This window comes from Larimichthys crocea, chromosome XVIII (genome assembly GCF_000972845.2).
Source record: "Larimichthys crocea isolate SSNF chromosome XVIII, L_crocea_2.0, whole genome shotgun sequence".
In the NCBI taxonomy this organism is placed as follows: Eukaryota; Metazoa; Chordata; class Actinopteri; family Sciaenidae; genus Larimichthys; species Larimichthys crocea.
The window spans coordinates 11,013,831-11,036,190 of NC_040028.1; the positions used below are offsets into that span (position 1 = coordinate 11,013,831).

Sequence of the window (22,360 nt, forward strand, 5' to 3'; positions counted from 1 at the left end):
GAAGTTTTATAAAGGAAAACTTTGAAACAACAAACAGTTTTTAAAAGGAGATTTGTGGTCTCAAGGTACAACAAAAGAAACGGTTCAGTCCTCCATGTTATGCTTTTATGTTTATTTTTACTCTGTGTGCAAACCGCTTTACAATATGCATTTCACTTACATTGTTTGTACTTGGTATGAGTGCTACACATGGCAACAGGCTTGTATGGATTTAATAAAACAACAGATTAACCATGAATTATAATGGTTAGAGATATACTTTTTTAAAATTCTATATTAAAAGATTAGAGTGAACATTGTATGCCACTGAAATGTGAGTTACTAATGTTAATCAGCCTCGTTAGCTCAAATATGCCTTAAAAACAACTTGTAGTACTTAAAGATAATTCATTGTTCACAATAAAATTAATTAAATAAATGTACAATTAGTCAACACATGTTGCTATAAATCACATTCATTAATTAAAACAATATTTTGGGAGTTATTCAACTACGAATTTGCTCAATTGTAAACGTAAGTTTTCATTTGTTCTTTTGGTTGCAGGTGAGACAATAAATGTGACATTACTCTCTTCATTTGTCGATATGTGCTGTGGCGGAGCCGTTACGTTATTTCATATTTAAAGATCATTTTTGTGTCAGTGGGTGGAGGCACTCCTCTTGGTCATGGCTCCGTTTTACTTTTCGCTTTTGCTCTGGAGCGTGTATTGACCTCTGAGGGTAGAGGTGGAGTGGGTAGGGATTCAGGAGATGGAGGTCTGGAGAGTGGGACAAACAGGGGAGGTTTGACAACTTTGTCTTTAACCATCTTGTTTTTATCCCTTTTCTGCCTCAAGTGTTTATCACAGTGATTGACAAACGTATCCAGCTTGACAAAGGTCTTGTTGCACACTTTGCAGTGATAAGGCCGCTGTCCTTTGTTGAGGCGTATGTGCAGCCTGATGTAGGATGATCGTACAAAGGTGCGGCAGCAGACACCACACTTGAGATCCTCTGTGCTACTTTGTGTCTTCTGGGGCTGGCTGACTGCTGGTGCTGGTAGTGGCACTGGTTTAGCCTGCCCGGACGACTCTTGAGCTTTGTGAGAGAGCAGGAGTGATAAAGAGCGAAAACCCTCACCACACTGCTCACACTTGTACGGCTGCTCCCCTGTGTGCAGACGAACATGTGCCAGGAGCCCGGCTTTCTGTGTGAACGACTTGTCGCAGTAGGTGCACTTGAAGGGCTTCTCTCCTGTGTGGAGCCGACGGTGGGTCTTCAGATGTGAGGCACGGCCGAAGGTCTTGCCACACTCTGGGCATTTAAACGGCCTGTCCCCACTGTGGATTATCTTGTGTGCCATCAGGTGGGACGACTGATGGAAGTACTTGCCACAGGTGTTGCATCTGAACTTCCTCTCCTTGTTATGAGAGGCGAGGTGAAGTGCCAAGTGGGAGGAAGAAATGAAGGTTTTGGTGCACAGGCTGCAGCTGTGAGGGTCCAGGCGGATGCGGCGGTGCGGGCGTCGACCGTTAGGGAGGCTACTGCCAGCTTCACAGGATGGACATTTGGAAGGACTGTCTGCATTTTGCACAAGCTGCTGTTGGGGAGAGGTTGAAGTGTTGGCTGAATCTGGGTCAGAGTCTGGCTGTGGGAGGCTGAAAGCGCATCCACAATCTGAGCAGCGCCCAGTTTGTTGGCCTTTGTCACTGGTTTTATCCAGCATGGTGCTGTCTACAATCAGAGTGGGAGGGAAGAGGACTTCATCCTTTGACCCATCTGAAAATAAACATATTGTTAATGTTTACAGTGCTATAGCGACACAAACCAAGGCTTAGTCACGAATGATCTTACATTTTTATAACTGGCCATCCATGCAGGATAGTACCAAAGCTCATGTGACTATGAAAGTTAATGGACACGGCATGCAAATCCGGAAAACCATAAACACACTACTAGCTTAGCAACAGTATTGCACAACAGGCCTCGCTTCGCCTTCAACAATGAGGAGGTTGTTCCGAGGATGCGCGTAATAACGCGCCAACAAACATCATACATACCGCGTTCATTCTCATTAAGCAGACATGCATGTGCTGAAAGTCTCGAAGACGCGGTCAAACATTATATAATATAACAAACAGCTTGGACAACAACGGGGTGATTGTTGGATCGTGTTTCATCTCCTGCGTTTTCCTGCAAGAAGCTCGTTTTTTTTTCCCCCTCATCAAACTGGGCTGCAGCATCATCTAGCGTGTGGCGGAATAACTGTCTCAAACACGCTGAATTAAATATAAATCATCCCCCTGACTTGCTTTAGTAATTTTATATTATAGCAAGGTGTGATTTATACAGACATCAGTTAAATGGTACATCTCATGAAACAGATCCTCCTCAGTTAAGTTTCGTTTCACTGAGGGCCGCAGAGGAAATGATGTTTAATGATGCATGTTCAGTTTCGTTTCATACGAAGCATGACTTGGTTGAACCATCAGCAAGCCTTTATAAAGCAAGCACAGCCGCTTTCTTCATGTCTTTCTTGGCAGCAGGACACCTGACGCGACTCTTCGACAAACATGACTGAGGTATTCTGATTTTACTTAGACGGCGTCATTCTTCTTATTAGTAACTTATTATTATTATTATTAGTTATCATGTTTTATTTTGATTTGGCAGGAGGGGGTGACCCTAAGAAACAGGAGATTTATTTGTTTTATATAATCTTACATTCAGTGTTTTAAGGGCTTTAGACTATCAAGACAAGTACTTTGAAGATTGTATATTTAGCCCAGGAACTGACATAAGGTAATATAAGTCCAAAAATATCACTATAACTAAATAATTTAATAAATTGTGATGTTAGTTGCATTTGTAAAAAGAAGCTTTTCACTTTGTGCTCTGCTCAGTAGGTGTAGTGACTGTCCAAGCTTCAACTTGATGTTCCCATTTATTTAAAAGTTGCATGAGCACTGTTATTTATATTTGTTGACTTCTATAGTGTATGGTGTTGTTTCTGGTGTATAAATTGTGTGATTGTATGATATTTCACACTTTCAGACTGTGTGATGTCTGGCAGTTTAACACTGACACTATTTCCTGCTTTGGCAGTTAGCATTGTTCTAGAAATTAGGTGGCATTACTCAGGCCCATACACATGCAAAGGTGTGACCAACCCTAATTAAATTTTTTTTCAGTATGCACAACATTTATACTTCTATAAAACTATTACAGAGGCAGCAAAATCAAGTTCAGACAATTAGAAAAATCAGAATAAGGCTTAAATTAACTTCTAAAAAGTTCAGTTTGTATCATTTCTTACACTTTATTCGGCATTTCTGTATCGATTTATTCATGTTTTCATTCTTTTGAACATTTATTCATTCATTTATTCATTTATCCATTTCCTACTTTGGTGTTTAGCTGGTTCTTGGAAATCTGTGGCAGTACAGTACAGGAAGTACAGATGCAAAAAAAAAAAAAAAAATTACTATGGTGGGATTACAGACACTTTTTCACTACACTATTCTTGCTTATACATCTCTAATAATCATACTTATATTTCATCTAGTGTCAGTCTGCAATAAAAGACATATGTATGTGCATATATATATATTATGATTCTTGGACTACATATACCCAATAATGTCTAATTATGTAGGGTTTTAAACTTTAATGCATTAGAACAAATATTCAGCCAAATTCATGAGTCACTACAAAGTCTTCTGTTTGACATGCTCAGGCCATACAGCTTTGTGTACTCTCACAATTACTGCCAGAGACTACACTGATTTCTTCTGAGTTTAATGTGGATTCAAAGTTTGTTTGTTCTGCAGTGCTTTTGTGACATGATGTTCACTCTGTTACAGCATCCAATCCAGGAAGGATGAGTGCGAAGACAAAGAAAAAGACTCGGTGAGTTGCACTTTTGTCTGTCTCTCATTTTCATATTCTGACTAATGACAGGCAAAGGCAGACCAGAAAACCAACATCATATCAAATTTAACTGTGTTCTGATTTTTTGTTTTGTTTGACCTTTCTACAATATTGCTGGATCTGTGTCACATTAACCAGTGGACTAAGAGACTACTGAATCATAGTGTTACCAAATATGTATGTACACATCTAGATATTGACCATATTGTCAAATCATCAGAATTTACAGTAAAGGATGGCATAGTGAGAGAAATGGGCAATGATACGTGCATTAGTAGTGTTTGCCAACCCTGTCTTGTGCACGCAACAAATGAGGAACAGCATGTGATACGAACTTACTTGACAGGTTCATCCTGCTGAGCAGGTTTGAGAGATAAAAGTTCAGTTTGTATCATTTCTTACACTTTATTCAGCATTTCTGTATTGATTTATTCATGTTTTCATTCTTTTGAAAATGTATCCATTGATTTATTCATTTATCCATTTCCTACTTTGGTGGTTTGGTGATTCTTGGAAATCTGTGGCAGTACAGGAAGTACAGATACTTATACATCTCTACTAATCATACTTATATTTCATCCAGTGTCAGTCTGCAATAAAAGACCTTGTGCACGCAACAAATGAGGAACAGCATGTGATGCAAACTTACTTGACAGGTTCATCCTGCTGCATAATAATAAGTAATGACTTGAAACCATAAGGGTAACTAATAAGACTGAGATATGTCTCATATTTACAGTATACTACTTGTTGGCATAGAATATGCTTGATTAATACATTATTTGAGTTATTTGGACGACTGATTATAAATGACAATTTCACAACTACTTACAAACCCTTATACATAGGATTTTTATTATTATATTATTACCATTTTTTTATTTTATTTTTTTCTATTCATTAAATCTAACAGTTTGTAACTAGATACCTTTAAACGCTGTAAGATTCAAAATTGATATTCACACAGGTGTACGTTAGGTAGAGTAAATGTCTTTTTTAATTCCTTGTGTATAAGAAAGCAAGGTCACATATGATATAGTTGTGAACATTATCACTCTGAATCCATTTTATTGGCCAATAAGAATCTACCTTTAAATAAAGCACCTAATTTTCATGAATACATATGTCAAATATATGAACTTGAGTCTGACTCCAGCTCTTCCTGTCGCAGTTGGTTTATCAAGACATACCCTGTGTTGATTTTAATTTTAACTCTCTTTACTCCTCCTGCTTTATTTAGGGAGTCCTTCGGGGCAACAGCACCGCCGTTCATTGACTACCTGAAAGATATTCTACGTCGATATCCAGATGGTGGTCAAATCTTGAAGGTTGGTATGGACCTAAATAGTGGTTATAATAATTACTTTATATATCTATAATTGTAATTAAGAAACAACCCACTAATTTGTAAGGACATTTCTTTTGGTATAACCAAATACTATGGTATGGTATAGTTGTTAAACAATTCTTTTTTAATTTAATTTAGGTGTGTCACTTTTAAGAAAGTCTAGTTGCTTTGATCACCAAGCTCAGTATACAAATAAATATGATAAATGTGTGCGGTTCCTGACTTAAAAGGTGCAACTAATCTGTGATTGGAGTTTGGCACAGCGGGAGCAGTGCAAAGGAACATGGGAATCTTTGAGTGTTAACTTTGGTTTGCAGACCCAGTTAATGGTTTTTGTTTTTTATAAATGTCAACAGGAGCTGATTCAAAATGCAGATGACGCTCAAGCCACGGAAGTGGTTTTCATCCATGATGAGAGAAGCTATGGGACTGAGAGCCTTTGGAGTGATGAATTGGGAGAATACCAAGGTATGCAGGATATTCAGAGAATAGTAATGTTCTATGGTCATTATCAACATCAGTCGTATTTTTCAATAAAAATATGTATAAAAAATTTGATAAATAGAGACAATACGAGGTAGCCCAATGACACAGTTTCTTAGTCTACCTCCCTATGTTTTGTATGTATGCTCTGCTTGTTTTCATGTGAGTTTCCTCCCGTAGTCCAGCTTGGTTAAAAGAGCATGTGTGTAATATAAACTTATTTTCGTTCTCACGATCACTTGATAAGATAGCATTGTAATGCAGTCTCTCTGATATATGTCGCTGGTTCTTTGGCTTATTTTTTTCCTCTTTGCAAAGGTCCTGCTCTCTACGCCTACAACAATGCAGCATTCACTGATGACGACTGGAAAGGGATTCAGTTGGCAGGGAGGAGTGTCAAGCGCAATGATCCAAACAAAGTCGGGAGGTTTGGAATCGGCTTCAACTCTGTTTACCACATAACAGGTGAAACTATGTACATTTACCACACAAATACCCAAAGAGTTTAGGTTTTAATTTACATGCATGGTGAACTAATCAGACAATATTCGTTTTACTTTATTCACAGATTTGCCAGGCATATTCAGTTCAGGGCATCTTGGCATCATGGACCCCCAAGAAAAAATATTTGGTCAAAAAGAGCCAGGTTTTTGGTGGTCTTTGAAAGATCAAGAGGACCAAGAAACTCTGACTTCTTTGCATGATCAGTTCCAACCCTTTCGAGACATAGTTTCGCTTGTAAGCAGACAAGAATGGTCAAAGGTTGTCATGGAGGATGAGCACTTTGACGGGACGATTTTCCGATTCCCCTTACGCAACAAGACATCAGCTATTTCGGATAATCTGTATGACTCTGATAAGGTGGTTGATCTCTTTGATAGCTTCATTGCAGATGCAGACTTAAGTCTCCTATTCCTGAAAAACGTGACCTCTGTGTCCTTGATACATATTAATGTACATGGCACTGTTAACATCAGACTTGAAGTGAAATCAACAGTTCACACAGATGTCATTTTGAAGTCAGAAGACGAGTCAATCACTGAGGGTTCAACGAGGTTCAAATCGATAACCCTCAGCTCAGAAAACCATAGAGAAACAAAGTGGCTGTTGACAACCTGTACCATGAAAGAAGGCAATGTAGAAAATATCGATTCACTCGCAAAAAAGTTGAGCTTTTTCCCACAAGTTGACTTGGCATTCCCTTGTGGTGAGACTAGAGGCTGTAGTAAAAGTAGACTGTGCTGCTTCCTCCCCCTCCCAAACAATGAATCCAACAAGACAGGACTCCCAGTTTATGTCAATGCATGCTTTGGCCTCACAGACAACAGAAGACACATCAAGTGGCAAGAGGAAGACCAGAAACATGATGAACATGCAGTCTGGAATGAATTGCTGATGAATGAGGTGCTCCCACAGGCATACCTCATGATCATTCAAGATGCTATCAAACTTGCCCAAGAGTCCATTCTGCCTGTCTCCTCCGTGTATGATCTGTGGCCTGATATTACCCAGATAAAGCACAAAGACAAATGGTATGCTGTTGCCCTGAATGCTCTTCAACACTTATTCAGACAGAAAGTGGCTGTCCTCTCTCTTGCCAAAGATGAAACAATGTTTATCACACCAGCAGAAGCTGTGTTCCCCTGTAATGGTCCAACAAGCCCTAACATATTGGCCGCCATTAAAAGGACTTTGGTTTCCTGTGGAGAAAATCTTGTCACTTTACCAGACAGTGTTGCAAGAGCTATGAAGGAAGCCTATCCAGACTTCAACACCCTGAAACATGTGACTCCAACTTACCTAAGAGATATTCTCCGCAGGTTTGGCGTGCACATCATGTCTCAAGATGACAAGCTTTCTCTTTTGGAGTACATTTTGAGCGACGGAAAATACAGAGAACTGGAGGGTCTTCAGCTGCTTCCACTCAGCGATGGCTCTTTCAGATGTTTCACAAATAGAGAGGAGGACACCGCTCTCATTGACAGCAATGAATTTCCAAGGTAGCATTTTCATTTTTGGCTTTATCCTCTAGAGAGAAAATATATTACTGCTAAAGGTGTTTTACTATTGGAAGTGCATCTGGTTTTAAATATAGTTTTTCATGACCACAAGCAAGCCAATAACCAGTCATCACTGTTAATACAGTACGATCACTATTAATATACTGTCCTCGCAATGAGTAATGCTTTCAAAGCTAGACAGTTAGCTTACACTTGAGGTCCTTCAAAAACTACAAGGCGTGACTTTTCTTGTTGAAACCGAGGGACTACCCATTTATTTTGTAAAACTGAAACAAAGCACAAAACATAACACAAATTAGGATACACTAAGACAGCTTAGTAAGACACAAATCAAAGAAAAATGCAGCACCACATGGCAAGCAGGCTAATCATTATTAAATTACACATGTAGAGAAAATAGCTGCAGAAAACTCAGTCGCCTGCTCTGCCACTACTGTGGTCATTATTCTACACCACCAACCAATAGGTGGCACTGCAGTACAGTACAGTACAATCTATTCAGTAACTTCTAAATGCACTCAACAGAGGGCAGAACAATTAATAATGAGCAAAATGTAGACCAAACAATGTGATGGGTGCCTACGTTCATAGCCAGCTGTAGGCTGTAAACAACTTCAGTTTTGCAACAGATGATGAATAGATCATGATAATGATTGTCTGAAAGTGTTCTGTAGGGGAGATGCAGAGTTTGGTAATAATTTACTGTGATTTGTCATTACAAAGGACCCCTTTCACATTAAACATAGTCATTTGAGCCACTGTTAATATAGAAATATTGATTAGTGCACTTCTTACTTCTTACTTACTATTTTATCTCTGTTAGATTGGAGTTAGATTTATAATATATATATAACTAATAATCTATTATATATCTCTATATATAGATACTATCTATATCTAATATATATAATTATTATTATTATAACATTTTTGGGCACTTAATGTACACTAAAATGATATGCAAATGTTCTTATTGTTGCTTCATGCACACTGAACAAACTTATCTTTTTTGCAGAGCCCTGCTACCATTCTGCAAACAACTCTTCATCCCAGATGACCTTAGTCCAGTATGCATTAACCACCTGAAAGAACTGGCCAGAAAAAGTAGGAATGTCATAAACATTTTCAACATATTTTAAGAGTAATTTAAAGGTTATTTTCATTTGTCATGTACATGTTTTTATACTACATATGTGTATATTTTTCAGATTTATTCAAGGTCATCAACATGGATGCAGACCAGGTGGCTGAACATACAAGAAGATATCTGCCACAGGACTGGAAGAAGACGAGGACGGGGCTTGTTAACTGGGACATCAGCAACAGTCAACATCCACCGTTAGACTGGCTCCAAGAATTCTGGAAATTTCTCAACACTCACTTCAAAGAGTTAAGTAATTTCACTGGACTACCTTTAATACCAGTCAGTCCCCTGTCTGTCAGTCAGCCTGTATCACTAGCAAGATTACAGCAGAACACAACCCTCATTTTTGAGAAAAACAAGCAGATTCAGTTGCCAGAACAGATAGCTCAGTTGGTGAACAAAGTTGGTGGCACAGTGGTGAGAGGAAACGACTGGCTCAAGCATGAAGACCTAGATTCTTTTGTGCTGTGCCCATCTCCAAGGAGTGTCATGAATGTCTTGGTGAATTTAGATTCTCGGGACCTCATCAGAGAACTCAAGACTGTCTCTCAGAGAGAAAGAGAAGAACTGAAAGTTTACCTTTCTCGTCTGGATTGTCTCTCAGTCAGTGAGAAAGAGTTGCTCTCAAAGTTGCCTCTGTTTCAAACCATGAAAGGAACTTGTGTTGCGGTTCAATCAAAACAGGCTGTGCTTCTGATTTCTGGTCTAACAGTGCCAACAGAGTTCCCTATGCCTGATTCAGTTGTGCAATGTGCAACTGAGGCTGATCGCAGACTGTTAAAGCTGCTCAAAGTTCATCTCCTGGACACAGCTGAAGCAGCCAATCTCCTCGTTGACTCTATTGAAAGAAGAGCTTGCAAAAAAGAAGACACTGAGAAAATTATGATTTGGATTTTACAACATGGCAGCATCCTTTTCTCTCAAAATCAGACTTTGAAATGCAAATGTAAGGACTTGAGCTTCATTGAAGTTAATGGAAAACTAAAAAAGATCTCAAGCTTTTTCGATCCAACAATTGAAACTTTTAAAATCATTTTTGAGTCAGATTTCTTCCCACCACCTTTGTACACTCAAACACCACAGATGCTTAAAAGTCTAACAGAACTTGGATTGCTAAATAAAGAAGTAAATGTGTCACCTGACCACTTGTTGCATGCCGCCAAACTGATTGACCAACTGGATGTTGACTCTCAAACTAAACTAAAAAGAGCTCAGGTGCTCCTGAAAATGTTGGACATGAATGATCTACTGTCAAAGTTTTCTCAAGACCAGCTCTGTTGCCTCAAAATGCTAAAATGGGTCCCATGTGCTAAATCCAGTGAGGACAAAAAACGCTGCATTGACAAATCTCAGAAAAGTTGTTTCTTCTGTCCAGAAGAAATAAGAGATTTTATGTATGAGGACATTGTTGGACATGTAATGCCTCTGGTGAACTGCTCTGGACAGTTCAGTGACAGGGTTACCAGCAAACTTGGTCTCAAACGCCCACCCCCACCTGACAAAGTGGTAGAAAATTTGTCAGTCTTGACAACAAAAGCAGAAACAATGGCAGATCCTGACACAAATGGAGATTTCAAAAGGAAGTTACGTAGCATTTACGAACACATGCAAAACCACATCTCTGAATTTACAGCAATAATGAACAAAGACACACGCTGGTTGTGGTGTCACAATCAATTTGTATCACCACGGGAACTAGTTCTAGACTACCCATGTAACCTAGATCTGAGCTCTTACATTGGGAAGGTGCCAGATGAATTTCGGCAATACAAGACATTACTCCAAAAGTTTGGCCTGAGAACATCACTTTCAGATGAAGAAACTGTTGGCATTCTTCATTCTGTCCAGGAAACCATTGAAGAAAGGCAACAGCCATTTGCAACTTCCTCTGAGATAAAAGTGTCAATAGAAATACTTAACTGGCTGTTGAGAGGGAAGAAGAAAGTTCAGGATGATATCCCAGTTCCAGTCCTCATAGGGGATGAACGCTATACCCTTAAGCCACTGTCAACAGCAGTCTTCTGTGATGTAAGCAAAAATGGGCTGCATGAGTTTGAGTACAACCAAGAGGAAATGTACATCTTACATGAGGAAATACCAAAAGCAACGGCTGAATGGTTGAACATCCAGTTTCTCAGTACCTACATCCTCGATCCAGAGTTAGTGGGAATAGAACAGTGTGGACAATCTGAACCGATAACAACCAGGATTAAAAACATACTTAAAGAGTATGATGAAGAAAGTGACATCTTCAAAGAGCTCATTCAAAATGCAGAGGATGCCGGGGCAAAAGCCTGCAAATTCATGGTGGATTTCAGAGTGCACAAAGACGCCCCTGAAAGTCTCATCGACCCTGACATGACTCTTTGTCAGGGACCCTGTCTTTGGGCATTTAATGATGAGCAGTTCACGGCTGAGGATTGGGCAAATATTGTCAGAGTTGGCTCTGCCTCGAAGGAAAACAAAATGGAGAAAATTGGAAAGTTTGGACTTGGTTTCAATACCGTGTACCATGTGACAGATGTCCCCTCTATACTCAGTGGGAACAGTCTTCTCATACTTGATCCAAATGTAACTCACCTTAAGAAGCACATCAAACATAAAACAAATCCTGGAATCAAGCTGGATCTTTCCAGGCAGCGACTTTTTCATTGTTTCCCTGGTCAGTTTGGACCATATGAACACATTTTCGATTGTAATTTCACCAAACAAAGTCCCTGTGCACCCTATCCAGGCACCCTGATCAAACTACCTTTCCGAACTAAAGAAGAGTCTGTTAAGTCAGAAATAAGCACAAAAGTATATTACAAACATGACATCATCACTTTTCAACAGCACTTCACTGAGAATTCACAAAATCACCTGCTGTTTCTGAAGAACATCAATACATTATCTCTGCAAAGTCTCTCAAAAGATGCATCAACTCCACCAAGAGATGAGGAAATAGCAAACATCCTCGCCGTTTCCAAAACCACTCTGAGTACAGTGCAGATTCCTGATGAAACCAATGTATCAAAGCAGCGTCAAGCTGAGAAATTACTGATGAAACTTGATGGAAAATGCAAAGAGGTCATTGATAGCTGCACAGTCAGCATTGTCCAAATAACCAGTCAACAATCTGGTGTTACTGAAGTCCAGTCCTGGCTCCTGTACAACTGCTTTGGGACACAACAGTCTTTGAAAATGGCCCTTCAAGAAAACAAGAAAGCCAAGTTCTCTTTGCCAATTGGGGGGGTTGCTGTGCCTTTGCAAAACACTTCAGAAACTGTGAAACTGGGCTCATATCTTGCTGGACAGGCATTTTGCTTCCTCCCTCTTTCCATTCATACAGGTCTTCCAGTCAATGTAAATGGAACATTTGCTGTGACGAGCAACCGAAAAGGTCTGTGGGAGAGTGGAGTGAAATATGACTGGAACAAAGCCCTTCTTCAGGATCCCGTAGTGACAGCATATATCACTGTACTCTTGGTACTAAAGATGATGTCTGAAAACAAGCAACTGAAAACGTACAATTATCACACGTTTTGGCCTGATAGAGAAAAAGTGAGTGATACTTTTAAGCCTTTGGTGGATGCATTTTATTCCACCATTGCCCAGGATCCCGTTGGTCCAGAGCTTTTTAGTGATGGAGAACACTGGTGCTCAATGGACAATGCCATATTTCTAGATGCAAGCATTGAAGAGGATAAAGACATCAGCACACTTGCAGTACAGGTGTGCAAGAAACATGCAAAAGCACCCAACTATGTTGTTCCTCTTCCGCTGTGGTTGAGAAATAGCTTCAAACAGGCTGGCCTAGAAAAGGTTTTACAGAACAGAACATGGAACTGGGAGAAGTTTTATCAAGAAGTAGTGTTTAACAACCTTGATACCATGGACCCTCAGAGTAGAGATACTCTTGTGCTGCATGCTATTGACCTTAACAACAAAGAAATTGACAATCTACTGGTCTCCTATCCATGCATCCCCACAAAAGGTGGACAGCTTCAGTATATCAAGAAACTTGTGAGTCCGACTGGGAAAGTGGCCTGTCTTTTCGAACCAGAAGAGGGACGCTTGCTTGGTGGTACCAAAAATGACTTTTGTTCCCCAAAAAGAATTCAACGTTTGCAGGGACTTGGAATGGCACATGATCTTCTCCCACTGAAAGACATCACAGAGAAAGCAGGCACAATTACCCAAACCTGGAGCACTGACAAAAAGAAAGCATACGTGCATTTGAAGTGCCTTCTTGAACTCATGAAGATTCACATACAAGATAAGACAAGACAAGACTCTCCCCACTGGGAAACACTGAGAATGACTGAATTTCTCCCAGCATTTTATCCTGGTGACACAAAAATGGTAGGAAATGTAACACTTAGAAGACCCACCGATATTTTTAGTGACAAATGCTCCCTACTTGTTAACTTGACAGAACCTGTGCTAGATCATACCAACCTGAAAATACACAACACTGATCCAGTCCTAAAGATTCTGGGAGTTCATGACAGTCCAAGGCCTGAGACAGTGCTTCACCAGCTGCAAGAAGCATGTAAGCAATCTCAATTCACTGATGGATCCATGTTTCACAAAATAGCATATGAATGCTACAAGTTTCTGGATGACTGGCTCATTGATTCTGAGGATTCCAGTTTCATTTCAGAGAGGGCAAGTTCATTCCCATTCATTCTTATTGGCAGCACATTTGTGAATGTGAATCGTGTAGCAGAAGATGAGCAATTTGAAGCAAAACCCTATCTCTATGTACTTCCACCAGGCTTCACTAAGTTTGCAAGGCTTTGGAAAAGTGTAGGTGTTGCAAAGTGTTTCACAGTCAGTCAGTTCCTAAATGTGCTTAAAGAATTGCACTCTAAACATGGCAACAAGCCCCTGCCAAAGAATGATCTATCACTTTGCCTCACAATCTTAGACAGAGGGATATACGAGACCAATGAGAAAATGACAAGTGACAAGTGTTGGATACCCAATATACATGGTGTTTTACAACTTGCAAGCCAAATGTTTTACAATGACAGCCCATGGATGCCAGTCGCTTCAGGTATCACATTATGCCACGAGAATATTGCACGTGTTACAGCTTGCTACTTTGGTATCCAAACTACCAGGCATCATACTTTGGACAAAAATGAATTTAAAATGGAAAACATTTTACCATTTGCTTTTGAGTTTGAACAGCACGAACAACTACCTGTTAGAATTAAGAACATAATTAAGGACTATCCATCAAAGAAGGATATCCTTAAAGAGCTTCTCCAAAATGCTGATGATGCAGAAGCAACAGAAATCCACTTTGTTTGGGACAAACGGCAGCATGGCAAAGAAAAAACATTTGGAGAGAGATGGAATCATCTGCAGGGTCCAGCACTGTGCGTGTTTAACAATAAAGTGTTTTCTGAAGCTGACCTAGCTGGCATTCAACAGCTGGGAGAAGGAGGAAAGCGCAATTCTCCAGGGAAGACAGGAAAATATGGAGTGGGATTTAACTCTGTTTACCATCTCACTGATTGCCCCTCAATCCTCACTGAAGATAAAAGACTCTGCATTTCTGATCCCAATCGAGAATACATTGAAAGTCAATCAGACAAACCACGAGCTGGCATTGGCTATAACCTGGTTGAAACCTTTAAGAACATGTACATGGATGTCTACCAATCCTTTCTTCCTGACAAATTCCCTCTGAAAGAAGGCACCATGTTCAGATTACCTCTAAGGATGGGTAATATGGCAAACGTCTCTAAAATATCAAAGCAGGAAGTCACTGACCATGACATGACTGAACTATGCTCTGCCCTCTCTGAAGATCCTGAAGGACTAATTCTGTTTCTGAAACACATCAACAAAATACAAATCCATGAAATCAATGAACATTCAGGGGAACTCAAAACTATCTTCATGGCTGAAAAAAGTGTACCACAGACAAGCAGAGGAAGAAAAGATGACTTTGTAAAATGTCAACAAAATGCCCTACAAGCTGACCAGCCAATATTGCCACAAACGGCCATCTATGCAACCACAATTTCAACCTCAGATAAAATAAAAACTAAGTGGATCATTGCAGAACAGTTTGGCTCATTCAGAAACAGTGGTGAAAGAGAAATAACTCTATCAGACAAACTTCCCCAAGCTGCAATAGCAGCGTGTGTGAGCTGCAGCTCTAGCTGTAAAGGTTTCATTGGAAAAGCCTTTTGTTCACTTCCTCTGCCAGGTGAAACGGGGCTGCCAGTGCATGTCAATGCAAACTTTGAAGTAGATTCTGCCAGGAGAGGTCTTTGGAAGCAAGATGGGCAAAGTCTAAAATCTAACTGGAATGAATCTTTGAAACAGAATGTTATTGCTCCACTGTATGCCGATCTCCTTAATTTCATCAGCAGTAACATTCCAGAAAAGAAAGTCCTTTCTTCTGAGATTGAGTCATACTTTAGGAGCACATACTTGTGTTTTTGGCCAACTGTGTCTGAAAATGTTGGTCAGGACTGGCATGAAATGATACATGAGGTATACAAATCAATCCACGAAAGAGGCCTTAATGTGATTCCAGTGTTGAGGAGTTCAGTACGTGTAATTGGAAAAGTAAAACTTAAGGAGTATTCTTTTGACCGTTGTAATGTCAAAGAAACTGAATCAACTAAGGCACCTTACCTGACAAACTCAGCAATTGACAGGATTAATCCCATTTTGGAAGATCTTGGAATGACATTGGTTCCCTTTTCCACAAAAATGAAACAAGTTTGGAAGAGTTTCAAATCTGCTGGCATTGAAGTAAAAGATGTGAATCCTTCAACTGTGCAGACATTCCTAAGAGAAAAACCCCTTAATGATCCAAAACAAACAGATAAGGGTTTACCCCTGAACATAACTGCCACTCTGATCAGAGATGAAAAAAGATGTTCAGAGCTCTTGAGTTTCTGCCTCAAAGCCTTCAAAGAAAGAAAGAAAGAAAAGGTCACTGACGTCGATTACAGTCTACTCAATGGGCTTCCACTTCTTCTCACAAAAGATAAAGTTTTGAGAGTGTTTGACACCAAGTCTCCCAAGCTGATAACAGGATATGACAATCTATTCTGTGGCTTCGAGAAAGAATTTGCAGATTATCAGACAAATAAAGAACACATTAAGGTTCTACAAACTTTCAATATTGTCAGAAAATTGACAGTTGAGTGTGCAGCAAAATATCTGAAGCCCATATTTCAGAAACTTCTTCAGGACAGTGAAGTTGATCCATGCAGTGGCCTTCATGTCGCAAATGACACAACATCGAAGTGGTTGAAATTACTGTGGAGGTTCTTAACAAGTGAAATAAAATCTGCTGCACCTAGTACTGACCAAAGAACTGAACAAAGTCTGACATTAAGTGATGTGCGGCAGCTCTTCAGTGACTTCTACATTTTACCAGTTGTGTGTCCAAGGTTAAACAACAAGCACCTCCTGCAAACAATGAAAGACATGCCAAGTGTGATTAACTTGGCCTCGAAAAAGGACATATCAAGCATCCTCTTTAAACTTGGTTTTATGAGGCTTGACAGTGTATTCTTTGGTGAAATACATGTATGTCTACAGGCTGAACTTTTGGATGTGAATGATAAAAGCTCTGTGTTGGACCAGGTCTACAACATTGACCACTCAGAGTTTCCCAAGCTTTCCAAAGATGAAAAGGAAGAGCTTCAGCGTTTCCTACAGGATGGAGTATCCAAGTCTGAAGACAAACAAGAGTATCAGAGAAAGTTCAAATCCTTACCATTATTTGAAACAGTACATGGCACTCATGTGAGGATTGACGGACTTAAAGAGGTGTTTATCCTCAACAGCGGCTATGCAGTGACATTGGCACATTTGTTCACTCTGACTGACACCAACAGCATTTTTCTCCACTACAATTCACAGAACATCAGACTGTCAGAAATATTGAAGATTCAAATCCTGAATGATTTGGAGTATTTCATGAAATTCATTCTGCCCGTTGTACACAAACTCACAGAGAGTCAGCTGCTTCAATGCCTCAAACTATTACTGACTCTCGATTATTCTCAGCATAAGGACGAAATCATCTCCTCATTGAAGACAGTGAAATTGATTCGCAGTTCTCAAGACAGATTGGAGATGGCATCATACTACTTTGATAAGAGTGTCAAGCTATACAAGAAAATGTTGCCCCAAGAGAGATTTGTGCCTGTAAGATTTTGGGATGAGTTGTGCGAAGGAAATCAAGAAACAACAAGAAAAACAAAAAAGTTACTCAGAGAACTTGGAATGAAGCATGTTGTGTCAAACGATGACATAATAGATTTTGCACACCAGTTAGAATCAGAAGCAAAAGTAAACCGCAATCTTGAAGACTTGAAAGAGAAATCATCATTAGTTTTCACATCAGCCTTAGAAATGATGTGTGACGACAAAAACAAAGACGTAAATTTGCTGAAGAAAATAGCTGACATCAAGTTCATTTTTCCTGTGGCAATTCGAAAAGACCTGTGCGACTATCACCGACCATTTGTTGCTGAGACAACTGCTGTTCAAATCAGAGGATCATTGTTTGGAAATTATAGAAATCAAGATCTGGTTTGGTCTTCAATGCCAATTATACATCTACCAGTGTATACACAGAAGCTCCTCGAAATGATGAAAAATGCAGGAGCTCATGCACAACCACCTTCACACTGTGTAACCAGAAACATGAGCAACATCTGTCAGTCACCCTGTAAAACTAAGGAGTTGATCAAAACCCGTGCAAGTGTGTTTCGACGTTCATATGAGTACCTGCATGACAATGGCTTTGAGGGCCAACCACTGGCTGGTCTTCCTGTTGTGTTGGTTGAAAGAGACACAAAACTTGTGAAGACCGATGATGTTTGTATCTCCCTCCCCGAAAGCAACGAGTTCCGACCATATTTGTACAGAATTTCTCTGGAGGATTTCAGGTTCACAGAGTTTTTCAGGAAAATTGGTGTAAAGGACAAGCCTACTGCAGTGCAGTATTGTAATGTTCTGGCAGCAGTTTATAATGATTCCTGTGATAAATCACAGCTAAATCCAAATCAACAGATAACTGTGAAACGTGCTGTTGAGCAGTTTTTTCAGCTCATCAAAACTCCAGATAACCTGTCCCTTGTTGATGATGTAAAGACTTTGTATCTCCCTGCAGTAGATGGTAAATTATACCCATCATGCTCACTCTACTACAATGACACAGTGTTTGAAGCCAAAAGGTTAGAAGATGCACTGGAGAACAAGTACCTGTTGCTTGAAAAGCTCAGTGAATGTCATTTGAAAAATGACATCTATGAGCATCATCGGTTGCTGCAATTGCTGCCTCAGAAATTCAAGCCTAAAATGTTGTCTGAATTCACTGAGGAGAAAGTAGTGGAATCACACATGCAGCTTTGTGAGTTTCGGACTGACTGTGATTTTAGTACATTTTTTGGCGAACATCTCTCCTCGCCAGTATTTAGACATGGATTAATTTGCCTTATCAGAGAGCAGTCTAAGGGAGAAATAACACAAGAGGATGCCAATGACATGTGGAAGAAGAGTTTTGGTAGTATTCAGATTGTCTGCTGCAAAAACCTGCAAACAGAGCTTTGGGTGAAGAATCGGCCACTACACAAAACTGCAACTGCAACTGATGTTTTCGTCCAACGAGAACAACAAGGTTGCATCTTTTACTTGAAACACTACAACAACAAGGATAACAAGGTGACTATTGGCATTACTATGACATTGACAAAGGAGATTAATGCTCTTTTAGGCAACAAAATTGCATCAGATCACCTCCCAGTCCTGGGGGAACTTCTCATGTGTGACAGTCTGGAAGAAGTTCAGAAAACTCTGGCTAAGAATGGGATCCATGACAGTGCTGAATCTGGGAGCATCCTGTTCAATCCACCAGCTCCCGGGACAGATATTACAGAGGAATGGCATGATTGCTTGGACATGGACCCCCTCAATAACTTTGAAGTGGGAGAGTATGTTGGCTACAGCACTAACAACAAGTACATTTTTGCAGTTATTGTTGAAGAACTGCCTGGGAACCCTGGACCATATTTAAGGCGATACAAAATTGAAATTGGAGAAGATGAGCCAACTGAAGTTAGTTGTCTTGACCTGTATCAGTTTAAAAGACAAAAGGAACCAAAAGCTGAAGGGAAGTCTTGCACATCTGCTGAAGCTCCTTGCATGGAGCTGGAGCCACTAGCAGGAGCTGTGCCACATTCGACCGGACCATCAACTTCAAGGCCCTCATCCACGAGATCCTCACCAGCCTCTATTGATGAAGCTAAAAGGGAAATTGACAAATGTTTGGCAGAGATCTGGCCACTTCCTGAGAACGAGAGGCTTAAGGCCATCAAAAGACTGTACCTGAGATGGCATCCTGACAAAAACCCTGATTACGAGCTTCTGGCCACTGAGGCATTCAAATACTTGCAGAATCGAATTAATGAGCTCAACAATGGCCAACGCAGTGGCAGAACTGCAGGCCCATCCAATTCAAGGGGAAACTCACATTTCAGAGACTTCTATCAGCAATGGAATCAGGAGGCCAGGCAACACAGGGATAGTCGAGAGAGATTCTCTAGAGCCCACCATTCCTACAACTTTTGGTCCCATAATGAGAATGTTCCGAGACCAAACAGAGAGGAGGCCCAGCGTTGGTGTAGGCAGGCCCGCTGTGATCTCAATGCAGCCTACAAAGACACTGGTGGGGGGAGCACGGAGTGGTGTCTGTTCAAAGTCCATCAAGCAGTGGAAAAGTCTCTCATAGCTGCAGAGTACAGAAGACAAGGTCAGCGTCCGACCAGCAGATCCATTTTAGCTATAGCTTCAAAGGTTTCCTTTTACAACGCCCAACTAAGTGATTTACCTCAAATTGTGGAATATCTAAAGTCGTTGGGAGTGGACGGCAAAAATACTCAGTATCCTGACTGCCATCCATTTCCCCATATTCCAAATGGACAGTTCAAATCTGAGAATGAAATGTTAGCACTGAACAAGGCATCTGAGCTTCTCAGTAAAGTAGAGGCATATGTGAATTAGAGGTTCAAGAGAAGCTGAGTCATGTTGAGTCAATTTAAGGTTTTTGTTAAAATGCTTTTAGCCATATTGAAACATTACTATGAACAAAACGACCACATGATCTGTTTAACAGGACAAACAGAGTATGACTACGTTATGAATACTCTCAAATGAAAGTTTATTTTATTTGCTGGAGAACATATATCCGTTTCCATATATCCATACAAGATCCATATATCATTGTTATGAAAATGTTAATCTCATTTTGTGCATTGTCGGACCAGTCTAATCACTGTATGACTTTATGAAAAAACATATATCAAAGATTTTTTTTTTTTTACATTTATAACTATTAATTAAGGAACAATATAATCACTGTATGACTTTGCTATGAATATGAAAATATGAACGTTTTTTTTTTTACATTTATAACTATTCATTTTATAATCGCTGTATGACTTTGTCTTTTTTTTTGCAATGTTGTAAACCTTCATGACTATGACTTTCTTCCATGTTTTAAACATTTATAACTACTTATTAAGAACCAATGTCATCACCTATGACTTTATGAAAATTAAATTATTGAAAGTTTTTTGCAATGTTGGAAACAATTATAACTATTCATTAAGGGCCAATATAGTTACTTTACTTTGTTATGAAAATATGAAAGGTGTTTTTTTTTTTGGTTTGTTTGCAAACATTTTTAACTATTCATTTAGGACCGATATAATTAGTGTTATTTGAAAATATGAATTGTTGTAATGTTGTAACTACTACTTACTGAGGATTGTTATAATCACTCTAAATGAGAAAACAAATTCTGAAATTAAATCAAAACTGCAATTCCTGTTTCATATTTTATATGTATAACTATTTTTATATCCAGTAGACACTGTATGACTTTATGAAAAAACATATATCAAAGTTTTGTTTTTTTTACATTTATATCTATTCATTAAGGGCCTATATAATCACTGTATGACTTTGTTTTGAATATGAAAATATCATTTTGTGCATTGTCGGACCAGTCTAATCACTGTATGACTTTATGAAAAAACATATCAAAGATCTTTTTTTTTACATTTATAACTATTCATTATATAATCGCTGTATGACTTTGTTTTGAATATGAAAATATGAAAGTTTTTTTTTTTTGCAATGTTGTAAACCTTTATGACTATGACTTTTTTTCTTCCATGTTTTAAACATTTATAGCTACTTATTAGGAACCAATGTCATCACCTATGACTTTATGAAAATTAAAATATTGAAAGTTTTTTGCAATGTTGGAAACAATAAATAACTATTCATTAAGGGCCAATATAGTTACCTTACTATGTTATGAAAATATGAAAGGTGTTTTTTCGTTGTTGTTGTCTGTTTGCAAACATTTTTAACTATTCATTAAGGGCCAGTATAATTAGTGTATGATTTTGTCATGAAAATAAAAAAATATGAATTGTTGTACTTACTGAGGATTGTTATAATCACTCTAAATGAGAAAATAAATCAATGATGAAACTGCAATTCCTGTTTGATATTTTTATATGTATGACTATTTTTATATCCAGTAGACACTGTATGACTGTTTCTGTCCTTCGAAGACATCTTAAAGGTTATGTAGAAGAATACTTTGATCAGTGAGGCATTTGATAGTGAGTGATAGTGTGTATGATGTACAGTATCTCTAAAAAAGCATAATCCATTTTTTGTTTTGTTTTTAAATTTATATGATGTACTGCCATTACTAAAAGATTATCTTAAATTTGTAAGCAGAGTAACAAACATTTTCAGTCATATGGCATCTGCAAAAGATATGAACAAATGACATGAACTTTGAAGGATTTGAAAGATTTCAGGACATCTATTTACACAATATGGCAAAAATGGAATATAATATGCATAACTATGTTTTCATTTGTGTATAATCACCTGAAAATAAGAATGATTATGTTTTATGACCTGAGAATGCGCCTTGGTGCTGCTTTTCCTTAGGCTAACTAATAGTTTTTTTTGTATTTATTCCTAACCAAGTAATTTAGGTGCCTAAACGTAACATAACCATTTTGAAGAAGTCATATAGTGCTGTGCACCTGCAGATAGACCTAGTCAGGTTCACATTCAGCATTTCTTCCAATGGTCGTGATAAAAAAACGTTACCGGGATTTACTGCTTACATATTTAAAGACAAGTGAGCATCTACTTACTGAAAGACGCTAAAAACTTTATAATTTACTTTGTGAGCACAGAAAAAACTTTAAAGGTCAAGTGTGTAGAATTTAGTGGCACATAGCAGTGAAGTTGCAGACTAAATAAATACCCCCTCAAATCCCACCCTCTTCTTCCAAGTGTGTAGGACAAACTCTGGCTGCAAAAATCACATAAAAAGCAAAAGGCCGTATCTAGATCAGTGTTTGACTCTGGAAGAGGACCCACTCTCACTAT

At 38.9% G+C, this 22,360-nt stretch overlaps 2 protein-coding genes across 2 annotated transcripts; one reads left to right on the forward strand and one right to left on the reverse strand.

Moving 5' to 3' along the window:
• Positions 1 to 631: 631 nt before the first annotated feature.
• On the reverse strand, positions 632 to 2,322 carry LOC109140367 (zinc finger protein 525). Its single transcript, XM_019267053.2, has 2 exons — positions 2,040 to 2,322; positions 632 to 1,758 (listed from the first exon to the last, which is right to left on the reverse strand). The coding sequence occupies exon 2, from the start codon at positions 1,703 to 1,705 to the stop codon at positions 665 to 667; it is 1,041 nt and encodes a 346-aa protein (XP_019122598.1). The 5' UTR covers positions 1,706 to 1,758; positions 2,040 to 2,322; the 3' UTR covers positions 632 to 664.
• A 151-nt stretch (positions 2,323 to 2,473) lies between these two features.
• On the forward strand, positions 2,474 to 21,442 carry sacs2 (sacsin molecular chaperone 2). The gene is made up of 8 exons (XM_019267035.2): positions 2,474 to 2,561; positions 3,843 to 3,888; positions 5,150 to 5,237; positions 5,614 to 5,725; positions 6,059 to 6,205; positions 6,309 to 7,740; positions 8,777 to 8,865; positions 8,970 to 21,442. Exons 2-8 carry the CDS (start codon positions 3,860 to 3,862, stop codon positions 19,934 to 19,936), a joined length of 12,864 nt encoding a protein of 4,287 aa, XP_019122580.2. The 5' UTR covers positions 2,474 to 2,561; positions 3,843 to 3,859; the 3' UTR covers positions 19,937 to 21,442.
• Positions 21,443 to 22,360: the final 918 nt, after the last annotated feature.

Excerpts from the sequence above, each read along its gene's own strand:
- LOC109140367 (XM_019267053.2), bottom strand. The coding sequence starts at position 1,705 with ATGCTGGATAAAACCAGTGACAAAGGCCAACAAACTGGGCGCTGCTCA.
- sacs2 (XM_019267035.2), top strand. The coding sequence starts at position 3,860 with ATGAGTGCGAAGACAAAGAAAAAGACTCG. Across the intron at positions 3,889-5,149 it reads AAGACAAAGAAAAAGACTCG|GGAGTCCTTCGGGGCAACAG; the intron begins GTGAGTTGCACT and ends TGCTTTATTTAG. Across the intron at positions 7,741-8,776 it reads GACAGCAATGAATTTCCAAG|AGCCCTGCTACCATTCTGCA; the intron begins GTAGCATTTTCA and ends TCTTTTTTGCAG.